Here is a 24,908-nt window from a genome sequence, read left to right as displayed (position 1 = left end):
TCTCTAGTGAATCCCACTAGTGAATATTTTATTTTGGCTATTGTGATTTTCAGCTCTAGCATTTCTTCTTGGTGTCTTTTTAGATTTTCTATCTCTTTATTGATATTTCCATTCTGTTTATATACCATTTTCTCTCCTTTTACTTCTTTGAGTATCTTTAAAACAATTATTTGTAAAGTTTTTGCCTAGTAGATCTGCCATGAGGTCTTTTTTTAGGGGTAGTTTTGGTTGATTTATTTATTTTTCCTTTGAATGGGCCATAAACTTTTCTGTTGCTTTGTAAGGCTTGTGATTTCTTTATTTAGAGTTGGACATTGAATCTAATAATTACAGTAATTCTAGAAATTAGATTCTCTTCCCCAAGGTTTGCTGGGGTTTTGTTTTTGCTTTTATTTATTTTTTTTTTTTTTTGTATTGATTATTATAGGCTATCTCTGTGCTGAGGGTCACCCTGAGTTACAAACTTAAGGTCTTCTCAGGTCTTTTCTGAGCCTGTGCCTTTCCCTGGACATGTATGTTGACTTTCTAATTTCCTACATATATACAGATGCTTTTGAATGTTCTAGCCTTAAGAAAAAAAAAGCATATCTTAGTCTTTAAGTCTTTAATGGCTCCCAAAAGATGAAATAAAGAAAAATGAAGGGGTTGGGGAGAATAGCAGTCCATGAAATCCCCTGGAGATCACTTAGCTGGTAGGGCAGGGGCTTGCAACAATAGAAGTGCAGCAAAGGATACCCACTTCTTTGCACCTCTGTGATCAGAAGCAATAATCAATGATCAGTGCATAGATACCGATACTTGGAGGTTACTGTCCTGATTGTCCACCCTGGCTCTACAAGCTGTGTGCAGGCTACTCCTGGAACACATGAACAGCTGCCTGCCTCAGAGCCCAGGAGTAGAGAATAGCTGCTACTGTGCTAAAAGCTGATATTGAATAAAATTAACCACAATTTACCATCCAAGTCTTCCCCTGGAAGTTATAAGCCTTCAATAGATGGCAGAATTCCAAAATAATTACATCAGATGGATTGTGCCAGTGCAATCATTTTCTAAGTTGGGAGACAGGTTCCCAGTTCTTCTTACTCCGCCATCTTCCCAGAATCTTCTGGGACTGCCTTTTATCATATCATCTCCACATTTTCACATTTTCTCTTCACTTTAGTAGTTTTCACCAGATTAAGAATTCGAATTTGATGCTAGCTGATATGCCATAGGCCTTGGTCTTTCCTGGGATGGAACTGGATTTTTCTTTATTTGTCATACACAAGGAAGAATTAAAAAATCTGAGCTCTAGGGGAGCCTGGGTGGCTCAGTCAGTTAAGTGTCCAACTTCAGCTCAGGTCATGATCTCACAGTTTGTGAGTTTGAGCCCTGAGTTGGGCTCTGTGCTGACAGCTCAGAGCCTGGAACCTGTTTCAGATTCTGTGTCTCCCTCTCGCTCTCTGCCCCGTCCCTGCTCACACTCTGTCTCTCTCTCTCTCTCTCTCTCTCTCTCTCTCTCTCTCTCTCTCATAAGTAATGAAATAAACATTAAATTTTTTTTTTAAAAATCTGAACCCTGAATCCTGTTTGCATTGTAAATAGCACTTTTTAAACAAGATACATATTCTTAAACCATGTGTAACTGACATATAACTGTGATATATGTGTTAAAATGTTTGCCTGGAAAAAATTGGACAATGTACCTGTCAAACAACTGAGTAGAGGTTTCCTATTTATTCAAATACCATGAATTTAGTTATTCTAAGTTCTATAAGTAAAAATATGTCATTGCACTGCTAGCCTATAGTCAGGGTTTCTTAGTTTTTCCTTCTCAGTGGTCTTTCAAGAGTTGGTCAAGAAACACTGAAATTGTATAAATGGAAAATTGCATTTAGTTCTCCTCAGAATATAATCATTCTAGTTTTTAAATCCAAAATGTTTGAATATTTTACAACCTTTTAAAAAACAAGTTCATGAGCATCTGATCTTTTTCTGTAAAAATTCCCGAAACATTATAGAATGACAGAAGTTTATTCTAAACCATATTAGATACTGCAAGCAAAAAAAATTTGGATAATTATATCCTAATTATATAACACTAGCATAATTAGTATACCATTGTGAAAATATAAAATAAATTTGATAATTACATAAATGGAATAAAGATAAGATAAAAAGTGAAGGGACTTAAATAGAATCATTTTAAAATTTAAATTTATATATTTTTTATCATTCACACACTTGAATTAGACTATAATGTTAAGATCCATGATTTTTATGTTGCCACAAAATTCATTTTCCATCTATTCAGAAAATTTGTGAAATTTTTGAAAAAATTAAGGAAAATCTATCTTATAGACAGTGTACATGGAAAAAATGATAGTAATATTAAAATAACCATAAATTTTCAATACTGAGGTTTGGTTGAAAATATTAAAGTTTGCATTAAAAAGAGATGAAAGATTCTGTCCCCCAGTCACATCTAGAGTTGGCTCAGAGTCATAATTATCAAACAGTTAAATACACGGAACAGTCTGCACCTCTTTATTTTCTGTAACACTTGAGCAGTCAGATTCTCACTTTATCCCACTTGGGGATGAAAACTCTTCTATTTTTTACAATGTTTGCTTTAAATAGATGCATAACATCTCACAATAGCAAGTAGCACATTTTCCTATAAATAAAAATCCTGCTACGCTCTCTTAATATTTGTAGTATAAAAGACAATTTCAAAGATTCTTTGTAAAAGTTATGCAAACTGAACTATGTACATTAATGTTTACTATTTGCAGGCTGCCTTAGAGAAAGAATGGCTAGCTTTAGATTCCGCCCGCTTCCCTTCACAAACACTGCTTCTCCCGAACCAGCTGCACTGGCCAAAGGTAACATGTCATGGAAATCTCTTAATGCTCCATCTTTGTTCGTTTCTTAAGGTTATGCCGTGCTGCAGTGATTAATAATGCAATTTATTGACTTGAAAAACACAATTACTTTTAGAAGCCTCTGACTTCCTCCTCATCCCCAGATGTAATTTTTCATGTAGCTTTTCTTTAGTTTGCTGCTAATTTTTTTCTTTATTTTGGATTTCTTTCAACACTTTATTTCACAGTAGCAAAAAAAAAAATGATATACTTCAGCTGCATATTTGGCAGCAGACTAAAATCACTAGTTGACAGCACTTTAAAAATACAAAAATATGCATTAAGAGGGCAACAGCTGAAGATTCTCAGTCAGAGGTCAATGGACTGCAATATCTGTTATTTATTTGATAATCTTTGAAGTTTTTGTTTTTTGATATTTTTTAAAATCTTTGCTATTAATCACTCTGTATATGCAAACTGTACCAAAAAAACATATCCCTTACCACTACAATAAAGGACATTTACATGTGTATTACATAAATTTAATTTTATTATAATTTTCAGTTTTTGTATGTGTTTCCCTTGGGAGGCTACTGAATAATATGCATGTAAAGTAATATGATATAAGTGCTAGAATTTTTCCATTTATTTTATACTTATACATTATTTTTCTGATAAGTTCTGTGGAACCTTAAAATATGATGATACTTCACTGAATTTACCAAGCCATCCAGCTCAAGCGTGGCTATGTAATGAGAAGGAAAATTTGTTTTCATCAGAACACTCACAGTTTAATAGCAGGTAAGCTAAATTACTCTTTTAGAAGATCAACCCATAACGAGAATACTATACTTATTACAAAAGTGGTAAAATGATGAAAATTAAGTACAAATTTATCTGCTTAGAAGATGGGAAAACAGTGTTAAGTGTAATGATTTTTACAGAGTTTTCAGTAAAAAAAAAAAGTGTGAGGTAGCTTCATTAAAACAACTACAAAAGTGTCAGTGAAATAATGTCATTAACTGTTGTAAACAACTGAACTTTAAAATACTATGATATAGGTAGAGATAAGGATTAGAATAAAAATTCCAGGGCTGCATTTCTTTCGACAAAAGGATTGAAATATGCTTCAAGTAATTGAAATGTAAACATTTTAAATTAATGGCAGACTTTTATTACTTTTCAAGATAAAGTTTTTCTGTAACTTAAATAGATTTTATTTCCGAGTTTGAAACAACATAAATAGTTTGTAGTTTTTTAAAACGTGCTGATATTCTTGTGTTGATTCAGTTAGTGTAGTTTTTTCTATCGCCAGACCAGAACACAGAACTTTGTCCTGGACACCTGAATCAAAGATCAGCAGAAAGAGTTCGCTAAAATCTGAAAAAGAAGAAAAAATTTCGAAAGAATGGTATGTGGTATATTTTAAACTAAAATATTAAGAAATTGAGAGACTTTAAAATTTTTAGGATAGACATTTTTCAAGACTTTAAGAATTATTAGTTTTTAAGAAACTATACATCTAGGTTCTTAAATGGAATCTAATTTGTTTTAGTATGATATAATTCAGATATGTGTGTTTGTATATCTATGTATATATAAATATGGTCTGAATATTTGTTTTTCCTTTATGCAATCTATTAATAGGGGCTTTAAGGACATTGCTACTGCTCAGCAAATGTTGAAGAGAGCACAGAAGATGAAATCAAAGAAATTAAGGAAAAAATTAGGTGGGTTGTGAATGCTCTTTGAATAATAATGTGTGTCTGATATTGAAGATAAATTGTCTTAAAATATTCTTTACCAAATCGTATTTAATAACATTTAATAAGAACCAAAATGAAATGTGCAGTTATGAATACGTCTAAGGTAATAATTCTGAAAACTCAACCAAGGAAACTTAGAGAAAATTATGTTATTACGTTAAATGATTTGTTATACACTTAAGTGCTATTTTCACTTTCCCTCTGTTTCTTATCTACTTTCTCATTGATTATTCTATCCATTGTGCACTGAGAATTATGCTGTAATTTGTTTCTAAGTTGGTTCATTTTGACAAATGTTGATTCTAGAGTGTCTGCTTCATGTGGTTATTCCTTTGTTTTTAAATTGCTTGATTATTCAATAAGCTATTTCTATAAGTTTGTTTGTTCCATGAACATTAGCTCTGAAGGCTTCACAACTTGACATTTTGGAAAAGAAGTACAGTGTATATCTTCACAATTATGTAGAACTTGGGAAATGTTCAGTGGCACCCTTTTTTTCTATCCCACTTGATTCTTCAAATCATTCTTTGGATACTTTTGATCATTTTAGTATCATTGCCTAATATGTGGAGTAGTTTATAGGTGTCAGAGCAAGAAACAGCACATTATTATGACTTTATAATTAAAACTACTTAAAATTATTAGCATATTGTATGTAACTTTGCATTTACTTATAATTTTATAAATATTTACTCAAGGACTCATAGACTTGATATAAGTAATGTGACTTTTAAAAAAAACTGGTTTTGAGTTTTTCTCATTCATTAGCTTCTTTTGTAGATTTTAAGAATTTTTGAGATTTTAATGGCAGTGAAATGTTTTTGTAAAAGTACCATCAGTCCTGAGAAAAGCAAAGAATCTATATTTATCTTGTAGTTCTAGCTTATTTAAGTATACAAAGAAGCATTTAGAAGATTAATTTTTATCTTTATTAATTTTCCTATTTATTATTTAAAAATTATTTATTATTTCCTATTTATTATTTAGGTAATACTTAATGATGACTCCTTCTATTTATTATTTTAATCATTAATTCGCTGGTAGAATTCTAAGAAAAATATATATGTATATATTTATACATATATATATATATGTATATTTATTTATTTATTTATTTATTTTTTTTTTTTTTTAATATAAGGGGTGCCTGGGTAGCTCAGTCAGTTAAGTGGCCAACTTCTGCTCAGGTCATGGTCTCATGGTTTGTGAGTTGGAGCCCTGCATCGGACTCTGTGCTGACAGCTCAGAACCTGGAGCCTACTTCAGATTCTGTATCTCCCTCTCTCTTTCCCCCTCTCTCACTCACACTCTTTCACTTTCTCCTCTGTCTCTCTCAAAAATAAAGGTAAACATTAAACAATAATAATAATAATAACCAAGATACTCTTAGTTTCCAAGGAATAGCTGATCTTTCTTGGCACAGTACTTTATTGATAGATTTCTGATGATTTATTTTTATATTCCAAAATGTCAACTTTCCATTTTTTGGTGTTTGTTATATTAGTGATATCGTTTATCTTTTTGAGATAGGTGTAGTACTTTTTGTTGTGTGCTAACAGTTTGTAAAGTTTGAAAGATTGAAATTTTAAACATTTTTAAAGAAAATGTAGCGGTGCCTGAATGACTCAGTTGGTTAATTAAGCATCTGCCTTCAGCTCAGGTCATGATCTCTGGGTTCCTGAGTTTGAGCCCCACGTCAGGCTCTGTGCTGACTTGCTTTGTGCCTCCCACAGTCTTGTTTTATAAACTCCTATGAAGTTCATCAGGACTCAGTGAACACAATACTATAAGGTGGTTCCCAAGGATTAGTAACTCCAAACTCTTAACGATAGTGAGACTTTCTTTCAATCCTAGGGAAATGGAATCCAGTATAGTAAGTCAGGGTAGTTTGACAAACTTTTTTATTGCTTTGATGTATATATTTTTTTTCATCTTCAGTAGCACCAACAAACATTCTTTAAATAGCTGTTTTGAGAATAATGAAAGTTTCTGAAATTCCTGGGGGAAGTTCAGATATTAGAAGTGTCAGAAGTACTATTTCAGCCAATGTTCAACAATTGTTGAACAAATGTTCAATTACTTATGTTCAAGGTCTATTTTTTAAAAGATATTCACAATGTTTGTAATAGTTTCTGATAGTGAAGCTAAGAAAAAATCTATCTTAGTAGAATCTATCTCTGGAAATGTATAGATCTTTCTTGCTCATTCTTATAACTAAGTGATTTTTGTTGATAAAAGCATTTTTAATAAATCAGCATAGTAAATAATATGTTTTAGCAAAAGGTTTAATAAGGAATATATGCTCATACAAAAAACCATTGTGTTAAAGGACAAAAATTAGACGTAATAATTATCAGGCAAAATCAAACATTTTTTATCTGTCACAAGGTGGCATGATAGAGTAACAAATGTAAAAGGACAACCAAACATACAAATTAACAACCTAATTTTAAATTCAACATTTTGCCAGTGGCCATTAAGCATGATCTGTTAGGTAAAGGTCTAAAATGGCAATTGTATAATTTTTATGGATATCATTACTCTAATTGCATGATTATAAACCAAATTGCATTCTTACTACTGAGTTTGTACCCTTGTTAAGCTTTTGTTTTGCTTTTGTTTAATCAAAATATTATTATATTAATTAAATACAAGTAATTTTTTTCTTTTAAATTTGAATTCCATAATGTACAACTTAATGATGACATTTAAATTCTCCTCATTCTTTTTCTCTACTGCCTCATCACAGCAGATACTCAGAATAGAAATACTCAAGGTAAGATTAAGGATGAAATAATGAACAAGAAAATCAGAGGGATCTTCTCCAATTATAATACCTTAGTCTTCTACTAGATTAATAATGTAGCACTTATGTCATTTTGTATCTGTGAATGAATCGTATAAGATTGTACCTCTGGTTTTCTTCTTACAGAAAAAGAACTTTCTAGTACATTTCCAGTTTACAATTCAATATGTAAAATCCTACTACCTTATTTAAATCTGCCTAAAATAATGGCCATAATTTTAAACTTTTACTAAGAAGTTAAAATGATGCTTTACATACTTCAATTATATTAAACACTTAAAAATTAATAGTAATTTTCAAATATACATGGAGATATATATATATATATATATGTGTATATATATATATATATATATATATATATATATTACATGGATAACATGCCAACTTGAAAATCATAAGCCACCAGAGGGCAACATTGTCCATAAAACTACGGGAGACTATCCATCTTTGTGGGGGTAGGGAGGGTGGTAGGTGAAACATCAGAGGATAGAAACTTTTAATGAAATGGAATCAATTATGTCCTCCAACCTAACAAAGCTGTAATCCTCAAGGAGTGGGGTATAAATGCACAGGTTATGGAAGCTTTAATTCAAATTTCTACCATGAAAAACCTTAGCACAAGTTGCTCAGTAGCATAATACTTCCCGTTTATATCTTATACGTGTATTTATTAGCCAAGGGATATGAGTCCACAATTTTTGTTTGAAGATGAGAGTGAAAATAGGGCAAAAGGCTGGGGGTCAATTATTCAAAGAAAGTTGCAGATAGGGGAGGAATACCACTGAGTTTGCTGATTAATAAAGAAGCAAGGGGCCAAGGAAACATACAGTGTAGGCAACCATCAGGGGAGAGTCAGTATTAATGACTTCTACTGGGATAAAAGAGGTCATCTGCTTTAAACAGAAAAAGCCAGAAGAGGAGGGGGAGAGGGAAGAGGAATTGATTGGAAGTCAGAGGATGAAATCTAAAATTGTGAAGAGTTATATTTACTTAGTTTGAGTTTGGGTTCTGATTATTGTTATTCCTAGTAAGTTATTGCGTTTTTTTCTCATGATGGACATAAGCATGAACCAGTAATGACTGTCTTATCTTTATGGAGTTTTTATTTGTTTGTCTTTTTGTATTTACTGTTGCCTCATGCACAGAAGTAATTTTAGAATTTGGTGATCTGTGTTGGAATTTAGCGAATACGCAGGGAAGGTTAGGGTGTATAACTACCGTGGAAAGCATGATGTGCAAGATGTGAGTTGCTGGTTTACTGAAAACATAAGAGTCAATAACCTAAAAGTAATGAGCTTGACTGGTAGCAAGATTGAGAGGAACAGGGTCAGGGAAGAGAGTAAGTGCTTTGTTTTGATGTGGAACACTTCTCAGAGAGGATAAGTTCTGAGTATAGGGATTTGGGTGGAGAGCCCTTAAAAAGTTTAAAGGCTAAGAATATAAGGACAAAAACACAATGTGGTCTTTCAATATTTATCATATTTATGCATATCACATTTCAAATTTCATTGAGTAAAGAAAGAGTAGGATGAAGCAAAAGAAGTTAATTTAGTTCTAAAGCTAGGGCTACACTAGGGATAAGAATCATCTTGCAGCAGTTTGTAACACCTAGCACAGTGTCAAGTACATAGTAAGCACTCAATAAATACTTGTTCATTTTATTTTAGCGATGAAAATAGCTTGAGACTGTGTTGGTAACATGTATTTGTAGTCAAGAATTAAGCCAGGTAGAAAATAAGTTAGACTAACTTTTTAATGTGACTTGAGCAGTCATGGGCTACCACAAAGAGATCAGGTTGCAAAATGATAAGGTAAAGAATGAATGTGAAGGATCAAAAGGGACTAGAATAGATAGAACTGTGACAAAATTAAGTTTATTGATAATTTGTTTTGTTTACTTCAGTGATTTCTAAAAATAATTTATAAGAATTTTGGTCATGTGGTGCCTGGATTAAGCGTCGGACTCTTGATTTTGTCTCAGGTCCTGATCTCACAGTTTGTGGTATCATGCCTGGCGTCAGGCTCTGTGCTGAGCATGCTTGGGATTCCCTCTCTCTTTCTCTGTCCCTCTCCTGCTCGTGCACTCTCTCTCTCTCTCTTTCTCAAAATAAATAAAATAAAAACATTTTGTGATCAAACATTAACTTTGTTGCGCTAGCAAAACAATAATAAAATCCATTTGAATAGTAAGATCCTTGAGGTGAAGACACTCCTTGTTCCCCACCTAATATCATACCTGGCATATGGTAGATATTCAATCAACAACTATTAACTGTATCAGCAGTAAATGAGATAAAAGTCACTAAATACCTTTGTGTGTATGTGTATGACTGGGTATGTATATTATAGTCATTTAAATATATGTTTCTATTTGGGAAGGCAAATTTAAATTAGTAAGTAAATGATGAAATAGTCATCAGACTTAAAACATATTTTACAGCACAGCTGTACTTTGCACATACAAAAAATGGGTAATAACCAGGTTTTTATGTATGAAGTTAACAAGAATAAGATCAACCAGTGAGCTAAGATTAGGACTGTAGAAACTGAAAAGAGATTATATAGGAGATGAAATAATTTTAAGGTTGTTCTAATGCCTAAATAAAGTTATGTTACTTAAATGAGATAATGAAGTGTTGAGTATGGAACCACATACATAATAGAAACTCAACTTACTTATAGGTTTCTTTAAGTATTTTATAAAGATGTATTTAAAATCTATTTCCCAGACATTGGGCAAGCCATACTGGGAGACAAAAGATTTTTAAAACAGCAACATAGACTTGCCATTGATGACCTCAGAGGGTAGATTTAAATGTACAAAATTGATTTTATGATGCAAGAAAAAGGTTTCACAAGCTGAACTCTTTACAATAAGTTTGTACCCTAGCTTATTTTTTGAGGGTAAGAGTAGTGTCTTATTTCACAGTGGTATTTCCAGGGGCTATCAAAATCAAGTGATTTTTCCCCCCATCTAGAATACTGTTTCTTGCTTCTTTATTATCCCTTTGAAATTTGAATTAATGTAAGTTTTAAATAAATTAAAGGTTGCAATCAGAATGTTTTAAAATGAAAGGATATTGAAAATATAGCGCTGTTTATGCGCCCTTGTAGAGTAAATTTTTTTTTTTGAGTAAATTGAGCTAGACAACTTTTCTAGATATTTTTGTATGTATTCTTTAATCTTGATAATAATATGAGGAAAGTGCTATTTTTTTCTCTGTTTTACATATTAAGAAATCAAGTCATGGAGAGATTATTTGCCCAAAGGAGTACCAAAGAATTTATAAAAGATCTACAGCTATTATTCTGTGTGCTATATAAATAAAATGGGTAAAATGAAGCCAATTATGGACCATCAATTAATATCATCTTATTCTATGGAGGATTTAAGATATTTTCTGAGAATAGAATTGCCAAGTTGGAAATATTATTCTTATTTATGTTGTGGTTATATGTTAACTAGCCAGCATTTGTTGAGCACTGACACTTTGCAGACATGAGTCTTGATGCTTTACATACATTATTTCATTAGTTCTTGCAGTAGTATTTCAAAGTTAATATTATTTCTCTTGGGTAGAGAAATGAAGGAGAGAGGGCAATTTGCCCAGAGTCACACAACTAGTAAAAATTAGGTCTCGGGTCTAATCCAGTTCTGTCGAATTGTAATGTCTTTGCTCAGGACGCTCATAGATGAAATGGAATAGCAAGAACAGGAGAACATGTAGAAAGATCAGTAGGTTATAAGGTATCATACAGAACATAAGCCCATGGTAATCTGTCTTCCCTGACTGACTAATGCTCCTTTTGACATGTCAGCATGGTTTTTCATAAATGACTTAAACAATATATAATGTTTTATTAAATACAGAGGTACCATTTTTTAAAAATCTGTTATTCTTATTTCTAATTTATGTTGAATTCATATAGACACACCCAACTCTTACAATACCTTAGGTCACATATAATTATGAGACATGCCCAAATATTGACTAATATTTTCCCTAATCTTGAGAAATATAATCTCTGTGAACCATGGAAATCATGCTTATTAGTATGGGTAATTATTGCTAAAAGACTAATGGAAATCTTCAGTTTCCACATGCTTAAAAAATAACTCTACAACTACTATTCTGTTTTTCTAATAATATTCTAAAAATATGCTATCTTAGCATTTAATTGAAGTATGTAGTTTGAGCTTTACACTATTTAAAATCATATTTTTCTATTTAGCATATTCAATGTTACTGCATTAGATATTAATTAAAGATTTTAAGTTATCCTTTTGCAAGATGATGTAAGATATTAAGAAATGTATGCTGCCCTTAAATGTGGTTTTATGTTAACCTACTTGAAATGCATAAATTTCCATTCTTTATTCTACTCCATTGCTTACACCACTATTTTCTTTTCTCACAGTTCTTCAATAAGCAAAAAGTACAACTGCACCAAATCTCCAATTTACATTCCATAGAATCATTCATTACCAGTAAATTATAGGGCCCTATATTTACAATCATCCCATTTATTTTGTAAAATTAATAGATTTAGAGTGCTCTTGGCTATAAAATGTATATAGAATTTCCATAAATTCTTTGTTATGTAAATATAATACATTAGGACAAAAGCAAAACCGTTATTTTATCCATAAAATTAATGAAATGATCTTTGTCTCTCCTATCAATTGTCTTGCTTACATCTCCTTTTTCCCAGGTCCTCATATGTAGAGGAGAGAATAGTAGGGTATATGGCCTTTCCTGTAATAACAGCTTTCACCTATTATGAATTTATAGAAATTTTACTTTATTCCAGCAGAAATCAGGAATTTAAGAAAGGAGCTAAAATAAACAGTAAAACAATTCCCAAAATAAAAAGATGATGCCATTACTAGAAAGTGTTTATGTGATTTTTTTCACATTATTAGCATTTCTGTGCTCTGTATTAATTATTGGCTATGTACTTAATCAGAAAACCAAGAATATGTGAATGGTTAGTTACTATTTCATATTATGAAACTTTGACATAATTACCAATATCACAGTGATTTATAGAGTGGGTATTATTTTTTAATACTATCATAAAAAAATATAGCCACTTCAGAGATAGAATGAGCCAGAGCTGAACTTTTGTCTTATCTTGCTCTTTTTGTCTAGATCCCACTGTTTGCCTAGAATTATTCAAAAACAATGAAAATAAAGTTTCTGTTACAAAATCACCAAAGAAGGCACAGCCCAGAAGAGATGATCACTTTGAAGGTATGGTTTAATCATAGATACATAGGTAAAAAAGGTAAAGATGGAGTATGGGATTGTTGAATCACCGTATCATACACCTGAAACTAATATAGTACATTAAGTAACTAGAATTGAAAGAAAAAGTTAAAAAAATAAATAAATAAAATAATTTGTAGAAAAAAGATAAAGATGGAAAATTGTATCTCAAATAAAAATTTTTAGGGGTGCCTGGGTGGTTCAGTTGATTTAACATCTGATTCTTGATTTTGGCTCAGGTCATGATTTCATGGTTTGTAGGATCAAGCCCCACTGCACTGATAGCAAGGAGCCTGCGTGGGATTCTCTTTTTCTCCCTCTCTCTCTGCCCTGATAGTGCGGAACCTGATGCAGGGCTCAAACTCACGAACAGTGGTATTATGACCTGACCCGAAACCAAGAGTCAGATGCTTAACCAACTGAGCCTCCCAGGCACCCCAATAAAATAAGTTTAATTCTCAGCAATCCTAAAGTACATATATGAAATATTATATATAAGGTATAATTAAATAAAAGTCAAAATATGTCTCTTGGATCTAAAATACTAATTTAGTGCATCGATTCATTAGCATAGTAGTTTAGTATTTGTATCAGTGCTTACATAAATTTAAATTTCTTATATTTTTATGTGAAATCTTATAAAGCTATTTCATCAGTGTTACTAATTTTATTCAAATTTTACACTGACTGATATTAGCCAATATCAGTGGAAGTGAACCCATGTGGAAATGATATTCTAATATATTTACTTTACTGCCAATATACACAAATTGCATTAAATGTTATAAATTAAACTATGGAATTTTAAATATTTTACTATATTTGAAGCTTGCCCAACTGACTTTTGGGGTAAAGGATTTATACATCTAAATGGCAGATTATATTTCTGATTTCAGCATTTGGAAGAATTATGGACTTACATTATTGAACAGAAATATTTAAATATGTCAGAGAAGCCAACATGACTTAACAATAAGTTTGCCATTGCTTTCTCTTTAATATTACAATATTCATAATTTTATCTATACTTTTGGATTATAATTTCTAATAGGAAAAATACATTTGAAGGGAAGTGAACCACTTAGAATTTTTAATACTCTGTCTTCTATACATTTTAAGTAAGTCTTAAAATTTATGCATTATTGGAGCACCTGGGTGGCTCAGTCGGTTGTGTCCATTTTTAGCTCAGGTCATGATCTTGTGGTTTGTGAGTTCAAGCCTCACGTCAGGCTCTGTGCTGACAGCTCGGAACCTAGAGCCAGCTTCAAATTCTGTGTCTCCCTCTTTTTCTGCTCCTCCCCCACTTGTGCTGTCTGACTCCCTCTCTCAAAAGTAATTATTAAAAAATTATGTATTATTATAGCATATTGAAAATAGATATTTTTATTTACAGAAGAAAAATTTGATAAACCCCAAATGTATACTTTTCTTTAGATGCCTATTAAGTATGTAGCAGTGGAAGACATGGGGTCTAGAATTTTCTTTAGTAGTAAATATATACATAAGAAGATAGATAAAATAAGTATAGCAAATTATTGAATTTTTTTGGATCAGTAGATGATGGTATATGTAGGCTTGCTCTACCATTCATTTGTTTTTTAATATTAGAAATTTTCCTTAGAAAAACATTTTTAAAAATTCGTGACCATTGAAGGTGTCAAAAACCAATATTTCAAAAAATACTTATCAATTAGTATTTTAACAAAATTAAAATATGTTTTCAATATAAAATAGGGCTTGGGTTTTAATTAGTTAATTTCCTTATTACAGTCTTAATTTCACCATTTCACTGTGAAAGAGGTGAAATTCTGCTAAAATCAATAACAATACCACAGCTATTACCTGTTAAATAGAAGCATTGTTACTTTAGAAAGGCAATGCCTAGTGAGAAAGATAATTGGGGCATTTTTGCCCTTTAAATTAGCATACATCTCACAATCAAAAGAGAAATCTATCCCAGCCTGTTCTATAGGTCGCATTATCTTGTTCTGTGAAGTGTGAAGGTATGCTACCAGCTAGAATAGAATATATATGGTATATTTATAGATTTGTGTGTTAATATAAAATATGCTAGGAATAGTTCAAATACTGACAGAAATAAAGTAGACTATAGAACATAGAACATTTCTACCTATGCTTCATGATATGAAGTTATATGTTTTTGTTTACTTTCATCCATATGAAATGCATTTAATTTACTTTTTTTTTTCTTTTTGCAACCTCAAATATGTTTGTCATTTCATTATTTTCACTGAATGGTCATTATGTATTATGTGGGTACCAGATAATCTAGTGACTGACAGTTATTTTCAGCGTTGGTGTTCTTTTTTTGTTTTTTTTGTTTTTTTGTTTTTGAAGGAATAGGCTTGGCAAAAACAGCTGTACATGGAAGAACTTTTTTTACCTAGTATGTTTATTTCTACCTTCTTTTAAGAGGGAAAGAGTGAGGCAAAGGTAATTTGATCATTGCTGGCCAGGTTGAATCTCAAGGTGACTTTACCTGTCTCTCTGGCATCACATGCTTCCTGGACTCACATTATTTCCTAACTTGCCATAAGGGCCAGTCGGCTTCCCCCTGAGTAGCCTGACTCACCCCAGCTTCCCAGTAGAGGGCACATTTTAAAATCAGGCCTTTTGAGGGGCGCCTGGGTGGCGCAGTCGGTTAAGCATCCGACTTCAGCCAGGTCACGATCTCGCGGTCCGTGAGTTCGAGCCCCGCGTGGGGCTCTGGGCTGATGGCTTGGAGCCTGTTTCCGATTCTGTCTCCCTCTCTCTCTGCCCCTCCCCTGTTCATGCTCTGTCTCTCTCTGTCCCAAAAATAAATAAATGTTGAAAAAAAATTTAAAATCAGGCCTTTTGAGATACAATTTCTATAATATAAAATGCACCAGATTTAAGAGTACAATTCAATGAATTTCAATATATTCACAATAACACAACTATCATCACAATCTCATTTTAGAGCATTGGAAGGACTTTTCCCTTAAAAATTTCAAATGAAATTAATAGTTGGGCATCTTACCCCCCAAAAGTGAGGGAGATCAGAATTAAATCTCAGTGTAGGTTTAGATTGAATGTTCTATCTGAAACATTCTCTCAGCACAATGGCATCGCAACACGGTCTTATAATTTCCTTGGTTTTGTTGAGATTAGATGATAGTATTATTCGATGATTTCTCCCTATAATTCCCATTTATAATAACACTGTGTGATTTTTTTTAATGTTAAGTTTAAAAACTATTTTCTTCTCCACTTTGCAATATTATCTGTGGGGTATTTCCATGATTTCTCTTATATATTATACTAAAATTATTTAGTTCTTATTGCTGCTTTTTTCTGAATGTCACTAATAGGACAGAGAGGGTGGTCCATATCCTCTATTAGGCAAAAAAAAAATACACTTAAATTTGAGGAATATTTGATGAAATATCAAATAATATTAAGTGCTATAAGGTAAAAAATTATTCCCTTTTAATAGACCATGTTTTACAAAGTATCTTTCTATTTTGCAATAACATGAAATATTGACAATTTTTGTCTAGCTGCCAGATTTAGAGCTGTAACCTTATGAAGGCTGAGGAACTTTTGACCATACCTGGTCCTAGGGTATGTGCAGTATGTTAGGTATCAATCAGTTATTCCTGTGAGACATGTGCAGTATGTTAGGTATACATGTGCAGTATGTTAGGTATCAATCAGTTATTCCTGTGAGACAAAGCTAAGAGTCTGAGGACTTTACAGATTCAACATTGGTTTACTTGATTGACTTGTTTATTTATTTATAATTTATTTAATGTTGGATTACTGTTTTCCTTTACCCTAGGTCACCCATAATCCCTACTTAGGCTTCAGTATCTGATCTTGCCTTAGACTTTGAAACACTTTCTTGATTATTACCTCAGAGATCTCCTACCAAGTTTCCTTTTTTATGGTAAAATGCTCAGTGTAGCATCCTGACATCACTCTTCCATAGCTATCACTGGTATAAAAAGAAGCCTAGTTTAATAAAGATAAGTCTAGATTCCAGAGTTAGTCTAACACTAACTGCCTGAGTGGAACTGAATCTTGATTCCACCATTTATTGACTCTGTAGCCTTGAGGACATTATTTAACTTCCCTGTTTAGAATTATTTTTCACGTGTAAAATTGGATACTAATAGTACCTAGTTGTTGGGGATTACATGAGATCCTCCTTGTAAAATGCTTGAAATACGCAGTATAAATATATAGTTAAGTCCTCAAAACTTGTAACCATTTGCAATAGTCATTTTAAAAGTACAGCTTTATTCTTTTTTCCTCTTGCTTGCAATTGGTAGTATTTATTGTATTTCTTGCTAGGTAGGTACTGTGCCAAGAGTTTTACTTAAATTCTCTGATTCAATCTTCAAAAACTCTGAAGAATGTATTATAACTGGCAACATTTTACAGATGAGGGAACTGGTTTTGAGAGTTTGATAGGTGATTTGCCCAAGATCATACAGAGAGTAAGTGACTGAACAGAAATGGAGATAGTTTCTTTATGGAAACAATGCTAGCAAAAATCAAACAAAATGCAGACACTGAAGAGCAAAGGTTCTTGGATAACGCTGAAATGTATATATAACCTTAGAATCAAAATATTTAAGAAAAAGAATGAAGACTAATGATTAAGTTAGGCAAAACTCTGGGAAACTAATAGCCAATTTTGTTCTTTCTCATAGCTTGCATTAATATAAATTAAGAAACAGTTTAGTACCAACATGGTGATAAATGTCTAATTTGTGCCATGTAATTAACTCCTACCTCATCTAATATTATTATTAATATTATCATGATTATCTAACATTATTAGGGACCGTATGTTAGACTTTAAAAGTGACCATATTTTTAATCACCTATTTTAATTTTCAGATATGTGAGAACATCTCCACACAGCCCAAAAGTAAACACTCTACTTTTGAATCATTTTTTCTTATTATTATTTATTCACAAATTAAGTGACATTCTTGCCCTAATCTGCTCAAATTTTAAAATTTGCTACTTCTAAACCAATGCCAAATTCAGACTTTTGGCTTTAGCCAAGGAAGGAAGCTAGACAAGCCAGGAAAACAATTGGATCTGGCCCAACAACCTTCTCAGAGAGGCAAGTTTTGTCTTCGTCCCTCCATTCCCTGGGACATTTTACTTGATTTTAATGTCAGGTTTTCTTAATTCCCAGTCTGGTGCTGTCATCACTAGCATGCTTTCTATTTCTCCTCTTATAAAACTGAAGATTTACACACACCATATGTCCTTTTACATCATAGATGTTCAAATATTTTTGTACTAAATTTTTGAGCATTGAAGACATTAAAAGACCTTCAACTTCTGTAATTTTTACTTCAGAGCATTTCTAGCCAAACCATCTTCCTTTGTGGTATTTTTTATTGTATGATTACAAGCATTTTCTCTTCTAGCTTTCTTCCTTTTAATACCAGCTTAAGGCACAGAGTCACATTATGTAGATTGTTTTAAAGTACGTCTTGTATTTCTGTAGTTGTATAGAGTACTTGCTATTAATGCCAATGTGATTAGGTATTAAGAGCTGGGAGAATAATTGCAAGCAACCAAAGAATACCTGATGTCATGCTGTAAAGAAGAGATGTTTGCAATCTTATTTCTACTGAGCAAGACTCAATATTAGTCAAAATAAACAAGGATCTGAATATTCATAAGATGTGCTCTGTCCATCAGTATCTCAGTTTGCAACAATGACTCTACTTCAAATTACTATTTTCTTACTAAATGTTAAGCTACATGTATCTCCTTGGTATTCACAGCCTTTAGGATAACACCTAATGCATAATGGATGCTTCATAAACTTTTTTAGTGAAGAAAAACACAAAGGACCATACCCTTAAATAACTTCAAATGTAGATGGAGCTACATGATGCTTCTATAACATCTTTGAATATGCTGTTTCCTTTGATGAACTGGACTCACTGTCCTATGCGTTGAAGGAAATCTCTTCACTTGGCTAATTCTTGTCACCTCAGACATTAATCCCTTAAGAAAAAATTTTTCAATTCTAGCTTACAACACCACTTACTGTGTTCCCACAATAACCAGAATAAACTTTTATCTACCATATGATATAATATAATATAATATAATATAATATAATATAATATATAATTATGATATGATATGATATGATATGATATGATATGATAATAGTCTCTTTACTCTTGCTTGTTGCTCACTGCTTGTACAGGCATTGTTCTATGTGCTTTACCTATAACATAATGAAATCCTTACCACAGCATTTTGAAATAGGAAACAAAACTTCATATTAGAAAAGTAAAAATTTGCCTGTTCCTACAAAGAATTAAAAATCAACTAGCAAAATCTTGTCTAACTTTTGTATGAATGTTTTTATTTTTCAACCTGACTAATAGAAAAGGATCTGGGGAAAGAGTCAATAGAAATTGGAAAGTAAGTGGGAAGCTCAACTTTAAAGAATATTGAAGGTCAGGTGCTGTATTTTAACCTCCTTTGTAGAATTTAATATGATGCATTTTATGTAACTTAAGTATTTAAAATCTTCCCATGATCTCTCATTGCTCTTAGAACAAAAGCTATCGTTCATATCATGGCCCACCTGACTGTAAATGTCAGAACCCTTTTCAGTTCCTCAAGTATGATAAGAAATTTGTTACTTTGAGGCTTTTATACTTCATTGTTCTGCCTGGAAACTCTGCCCTCCACACTTCGCACAATGACCCTCTCATTGTTTAGTTTGTGTCTCCAGTCCCATGAGAAGGCTTTCTCTCACAACACTACCTTAGTAAATTTTTCCTCTCTACCTAGTAACTCTCTCACCCAACACCCGCTCCATTCATTACATTTATCTGCTATTGTCCTATTTAATCTAACTTGTTAAAATTTAACTTAAATGTTGTATTTCCACTAATAGAATATAAGCTCTACCAAGGGAGAACCATGTCGGGAAGATCTTATTTAGCTATATCCTCAGCACTTAGAATAGAGCCAGATATATAGTTGGCACTCAATAATATTTGAATAAGAAAGAAAAATATGTGTAAGCGACATAATTAAAACTCCCTAAATATATTTTAGACAGTATCATGGTATTTTTTAATATAAGGTTCAGAATCAATTTAACTTTCTACAGAAAAAAATCTGATTAGGAATTCAGTCCAGTAGAGCATGAAGCAAACTGTAAATTTAACAAAAATTATCTGTGGAGGGGCACCTGGGTGGCTTAGTCAGTTAAGCGTCTGACTTCAGCTCAGGGCATGATCTCGATCTAGTGGTTCGTGAGTTTGAGGGTTGCCTTGGGCTTTGTGCTGACGCCCAGAGCCTGGAACCTGCTTTGAATTCTGTGTCGCCTTCTCTCTCTGGCCCTCCCCCTCTCATGCTTTGTCTCTCTCTGTCTCAAAAATGAATAAACATTTAAAAAAATAAAAAAATAAAATATCTGTGGATAAGGGGGATTCAGGAAATGGTAATCCCAAGTTTGAAAAAAGCTGATTAAACTCTTCCTTAACCAGATTAGTTATAAAGAGTTTGTATTTTCTACTTTCCCCCAAATTCAGCCAAAATAGAATATTTATTATATATTTTATAGTGTGTATATATACCTTATGTATAGATGATTTACATATACATATATACTTTATATGTATTTTTTGTGTGTATATGTATATATGGTGTGTATATGATTTAAAAATGGGAAAGGATTTCAGAGCTCTTAAGGTTTTTTAAACAAACCATGTTATGTAGACTATGAGATGTTAGTTTATTTTCCATTAAAAAATACAAGAGGACTTCTACTTCTGGTAAGAGAAGACTATGTAATTCAAACCAACCCTCCTGCAGAGAACAACTTTAAAAGCTGGAAAAGTTATTTTTAAGAATGTAATTGAAGTCATTAGAGAACTAACAAGTAAGCAAAGAATTATGAGTCAAGAAGAAAATACAAAGATGTGAGAAGCTAAGCAAAGCATTTGATAATGTCACCAGTCTAGGTGCATTGCAAATAGACTTTCTAGTAGCCTTTTGCCAGAAACAAACATAAAACATCTCCAGAACTAGATAACATTCCAAACTTCAAATTACCTCTACATTTTTTCCTATGCAGTGTTTGGCATGCACACACACACACACACACACACACACACACACACACACACACAGAGGCATAGAAAGAGATGAGACAACATTGAACACCAGGATAAACAATGGATACACATAGAGCCAACAAGATTTCAGATAATGGAGATTTTTAAAGAAATATACGTAATAACTTTAGGGATATAGAAGAAATTGAGGATTTCAACAGATACTGAACTTATAAAAATATCCAAAAGAAAAGTATAACTTAAAAAACTGAAATTAAGAACTCAATGGATAGATTTAACTACAGGTTAATCAAAACTGAGGAGAGATGGGAAAATAGGTCTGAAAGAAATATCTAGGGGCACCTGGGTGGCTCAGTCATTTGAGTGTCCGACTTCAGCTCAGGTCATGATCTCACGGCTTGTGGGTTCAATCCCCGCATCAGGCTCTGTGCTGACTGACAGCTCAGAGCCTGAAGCCTGCTTCAGATTCTGTGTCTCCCTCTCTCTCTCAGCCCCTACCCATCTTGTGCTCTCTTGCTGTCTCTCTCTGTCTCAAAAATAATAAACATTTTTAAAAAAATCTAAATTGCAGCATGAAATGAAAGAGAATCAAAAATACAGGAAAGAGATCAGACATGCAAGATTCAGCAAAAATGTCTCACACACATGTAATTACAGTCAAGAAGTGGTGAGAGAGAGTGTCATAAAAGTAATGTTTGAAAAGTTAATGGCTGAGAATTTACTAAAAGTGAGGAAAACTTCAAGTTGTAGATTTAAGAAACTCCATGAACCATAAAACATAAAACATATACATTCAAAGAAAACTATACTGCAGCATATCATAGCAAAATTGCTAAAAAAGAGAGAGAAAGCAAAAAGAAAAAAAGAGATAACTTTTTTTTAAGAGACAGAGAAAAAAAAAAGTTTGTTATCTTCAAAGGACCAGTAATAATAAATAATGAAGCTGGCTTCTGAATAGAAATGATGAAATTCAGAAGACAATTGTTATATATTATGCCACCCCCAAATTCACAGGTTGAAAGACCTAACCCTCTCATTATATTTGGAGATAAAGCTTTTAAGGAGATAATTAAGGTTAAATGAGGTCGGGTGAGTGGGTCTCTAATCTAAGAGGACTGGTATACTTATCCAAAAAGAAAGAGACATCAGGAGTATATGCTCACAGAGAAAAGACCATGTGAAGACAGTGAGAAGGTGGCCATCTATAAGCCAAGGAAATAGGCGTCTGAGGAACTAAACTTTTAGCACTTCCATCTTAGACCTCTAGCCTCCAGAACTTAAGAAAATAAATTTCTGTTCTTAAAACATCCAGTCTGTGGTATTTTGTTATGGCAGCCCAAGCTGACTAATGCACAATGTAATGATATCTTCAAAGTACTAAAAGAAATTAAGTTCCAGTGTGAAAGTCTATACCCAGCAAAACTTTCATCTTCAAAAATGAAAAACAAGGCACTCATGCCATCGAGCTCCCCATCTGCTGCTTCTCTGTACAGTCATGAGGAATAAGGAGGAGAACACCTGGATTCCTGAGCTAACCTTCACAAAGAAAATGGGGAAAGATAGTGGGTTCTGAGATAAGAAGTCCATGGCAACCTTTTTTTTTTCCCCCTTATCTTTGTTGTCCCTTGCTCCTTGAAAACAAAATCTCTCTGCCCATCTGTATTAGATGACCACCTATTGCTGTATAGGAAAATTTCTGTCCTTTGAGATAGCCAATAATCCTGTCAAGGTTTCAGAGAATTATTACAATACCTTAGAAAGTTCGTCATAGAGAGCATTAGTCTTCTATCTGAAGAAGGCTACATAAGATAACAAAGTAACAACCGTTTTGCACTGAGAAGTCAGGTTTGAATCTCATGTAGATACTCACTAGCTGTGGACTCATGCCTTTTGTTTTCTCATCTGTAACTGAGAACACCAGTCTTTACTTCTCATGATATTTTAAAAATTAAATGTCAATCTAAGACTTCCTAGCTAAAGATGATTGATCTGGACACCCTCACTAAAACTTCAGGGTAGATATTTTTTTAAGACACATACTAACAAATATAGGAAAGGGGCAACAGTAATATAATTTTATAGACTAGAAAACATACATATATGACTAACAGTGAGAAAGCAAAAGCTTAAACTAGCAATGAAATATGAGAACTATTTCAAACTCAGAATTTCAGGATGATGGTATTAGGCCCAGTGGAAGTAATGTGAAGAGATCTGGATTACCTGTACAAAATTTTTGAACTTAATTTTTTTTAATAGGATAAAACAGAATCTGTGACTCAGGAAATCCTTGCTTGACACCTCGCTAAAACTAAGAAGAGTAGATGTAGGTATATGTTAAATGCTAAATTCCCAACCCCTTCCCCTGTTCAGCTCCCAGAATTCTGATAATCATGTTTTTTGGTCCAGATGGGCATAACAAAATACCATAGACTAGGTGGCTTAAAACCCAGAAATTTATTTCTCACAGTTCCACAGGCTGGGAAGGTCAAAATCAAAATACCAGCTAACATAGTTCCTAGTGAGAGCTCTCTTTCTGGCTTATGCATGGCCACTTTCTTACTATCTATGCACATGGCTTCCCCTTGGTTCATGCATGTGGAGAGAAGAGATCTCTCCGTTCCTCTTCTTACAGGGCCACTAATTCCATCATGAGGGCCCCATCCTCATTACCTAATCTAACCCTAATTCCAAATGCCATCACATTGAGAGTTAAGATTTCAACACAGGAATTTTGGGGAAACATAAGCATTAATTCCATAGCACCATGCCTTTAACCTCCAGGAAAGAGATGATAAGAGTGTTTCTGGATATTCTTATCAGTCCAAGAGGAAACATTTAAATATTGACATCAGGTATTTCCAATACAGGACTCTGGTAAGTCATCTTAAGGTGAAGCTCTCAGAAAAGGCCTCATTCACTGGTGCAGAGTTTCCTATCAACCTTACAGACCCCCTGCTCTAAAATATAAGCACACAAAGGAGGATCTGAAGCAAATTTAAACATGAAATATAGAGAAAAAAACCTAACAAATGTAATAGTCAATTTAAATAAACACTGTACCAGGTGAACAGACACTACCAGGTGAAAAGATTCTTCAAATATACAATGAATATTGTCATTGATATAAAATTGCATCCATGAAATAAGAATGAGATGCTATAATAAGAAAGAGAGGTCAGAAAACCAAAAATATCATTCTGAAAACAAAAACTTGGTATCAGAAATGAAAACTTGGCAAAAGATTAGAAGATAGTGTTAGAAGATAGTGTTAAAGAAATTTCCCAGAAATTGGAACAAAATTACAAAGTGATATGAAATATGAGAGGAAACATAGAAAAGAGACTTATTCCAGGAGGTCCAACCCTTGATAAATAATAGGAGATCCAAAAAGAGAGAAAATTCAATAACAAATAGATTGAAAGAAATGATCAGAAAAAAAAGCATTCCAAAAACTCCCAAATTAAAGGATACCAGTTTCTAGATCAAGAGAACCCATTGAATGTCAGGAAAATGAATGTAAATAAACCCATCTTTATGGCATATCTGCAAAAAAATGTCATAAATCTAGGGACGAATGTAAGAGCCTGAAAGTCCTCCAGAAAGAAAAACAGGTCACATGCAATGCATCAGTTATCTAAAAGCATTAATCCCAGAATCCAGAAGATAATTCAACATTCTTGGAAAAAGTTATTTCCAACCTAGAATTCTGTAAACATAGAAACTATTAATAAAATTTAAAACTATAAAACATGCCAAATCTTAGGTTATCTCCCTTGAAACTTGCTCAGCAAGTACTGGAGGAACTACTCAAAAATAAAGAAGTCAACCATGGAAAAGGCATACATGAGATCTCTTAAGGAAAGAGACAAAGGAATATTTATGGTGATGGTGCGGAGAGATCCAAGGTTGCATGGGCTTAGAGATTAAATACTTCATAATGACAGAAAACATCATGAGCAATTTCTCTGAGGAAAAAAAAAATTCCTGATTGTTGTATGTGCTCAAACATAAAGGAGGTATATTCTGTAAGAAAAGAGTTTTGGGGTGACCTGTGGATATGTGTATAAAATACTAACACATGAACATATAGTAGA

At 32.8% G+C, this 24,908-nt stretch overlaps 1 protein-coding gene across 4 annotated transcripts in view; it reads left to right on the top strand.

Moving 5' to 3' along the window:
• LRRIQ1 (leucine rich repeats and IQ motif containing 1) overlaps positions 1 to 24,908 on the top strand; it is a 218,929-nt gene that overhangs the window by 114,979 nt on the left and 79,042 nt on the right. For 2 of the 4 annotated variants that reach the window (XM_040491296.1, XM_040491297.1), the window contains exons 19-23: positions 2,775 to 2,864; positions 3,523 to 3,644; positions 4,159 to 4,254; positions 4,491 to 4,573; positions 12,572 to 12,673. In XM_040491296.1, the coding sequence (XP_040347230.1) occupies positions 2,775 to 2,864; positions 3,523 to 3,644; positions 4,159 to 4,254; positions 4,491 to 4,573; positions 12,572 to 12,673 (493 nt within the window). Of the gene's footprint in view, positions 1 to 2,774; positions 2,865 to 3,522; positions 3,645 to 4,158; positions 4,255 to 4,490; positions 4,574 to 7,358; positions 7,386 to 12,571; positions 12,674 to 24,908 lie in introns of all 4 variants that reach the window. The other 2 variants (XM_040491295.1, XM_040491294.1) reach the window with 2 other exon arrangements.

This window comes from Herpailurus yagouaroundi, unplaced genomic scaffold (assembly GCF_014898765.1).
Source record: "Herpailurus yagouaroundi ecotype Mexico unplaced genomic scaffold, PumYag 182, whole genome shotgun sequence".
NCBI lineage: Eukaryota > Metazoa > Chordata > Mammalia > Carnivora > Felidae > Herpailurus > Herpailurus yagouaroundi.
This window is presented reverse-complemented; position numbering and strand designations above follow the sequence as displayed.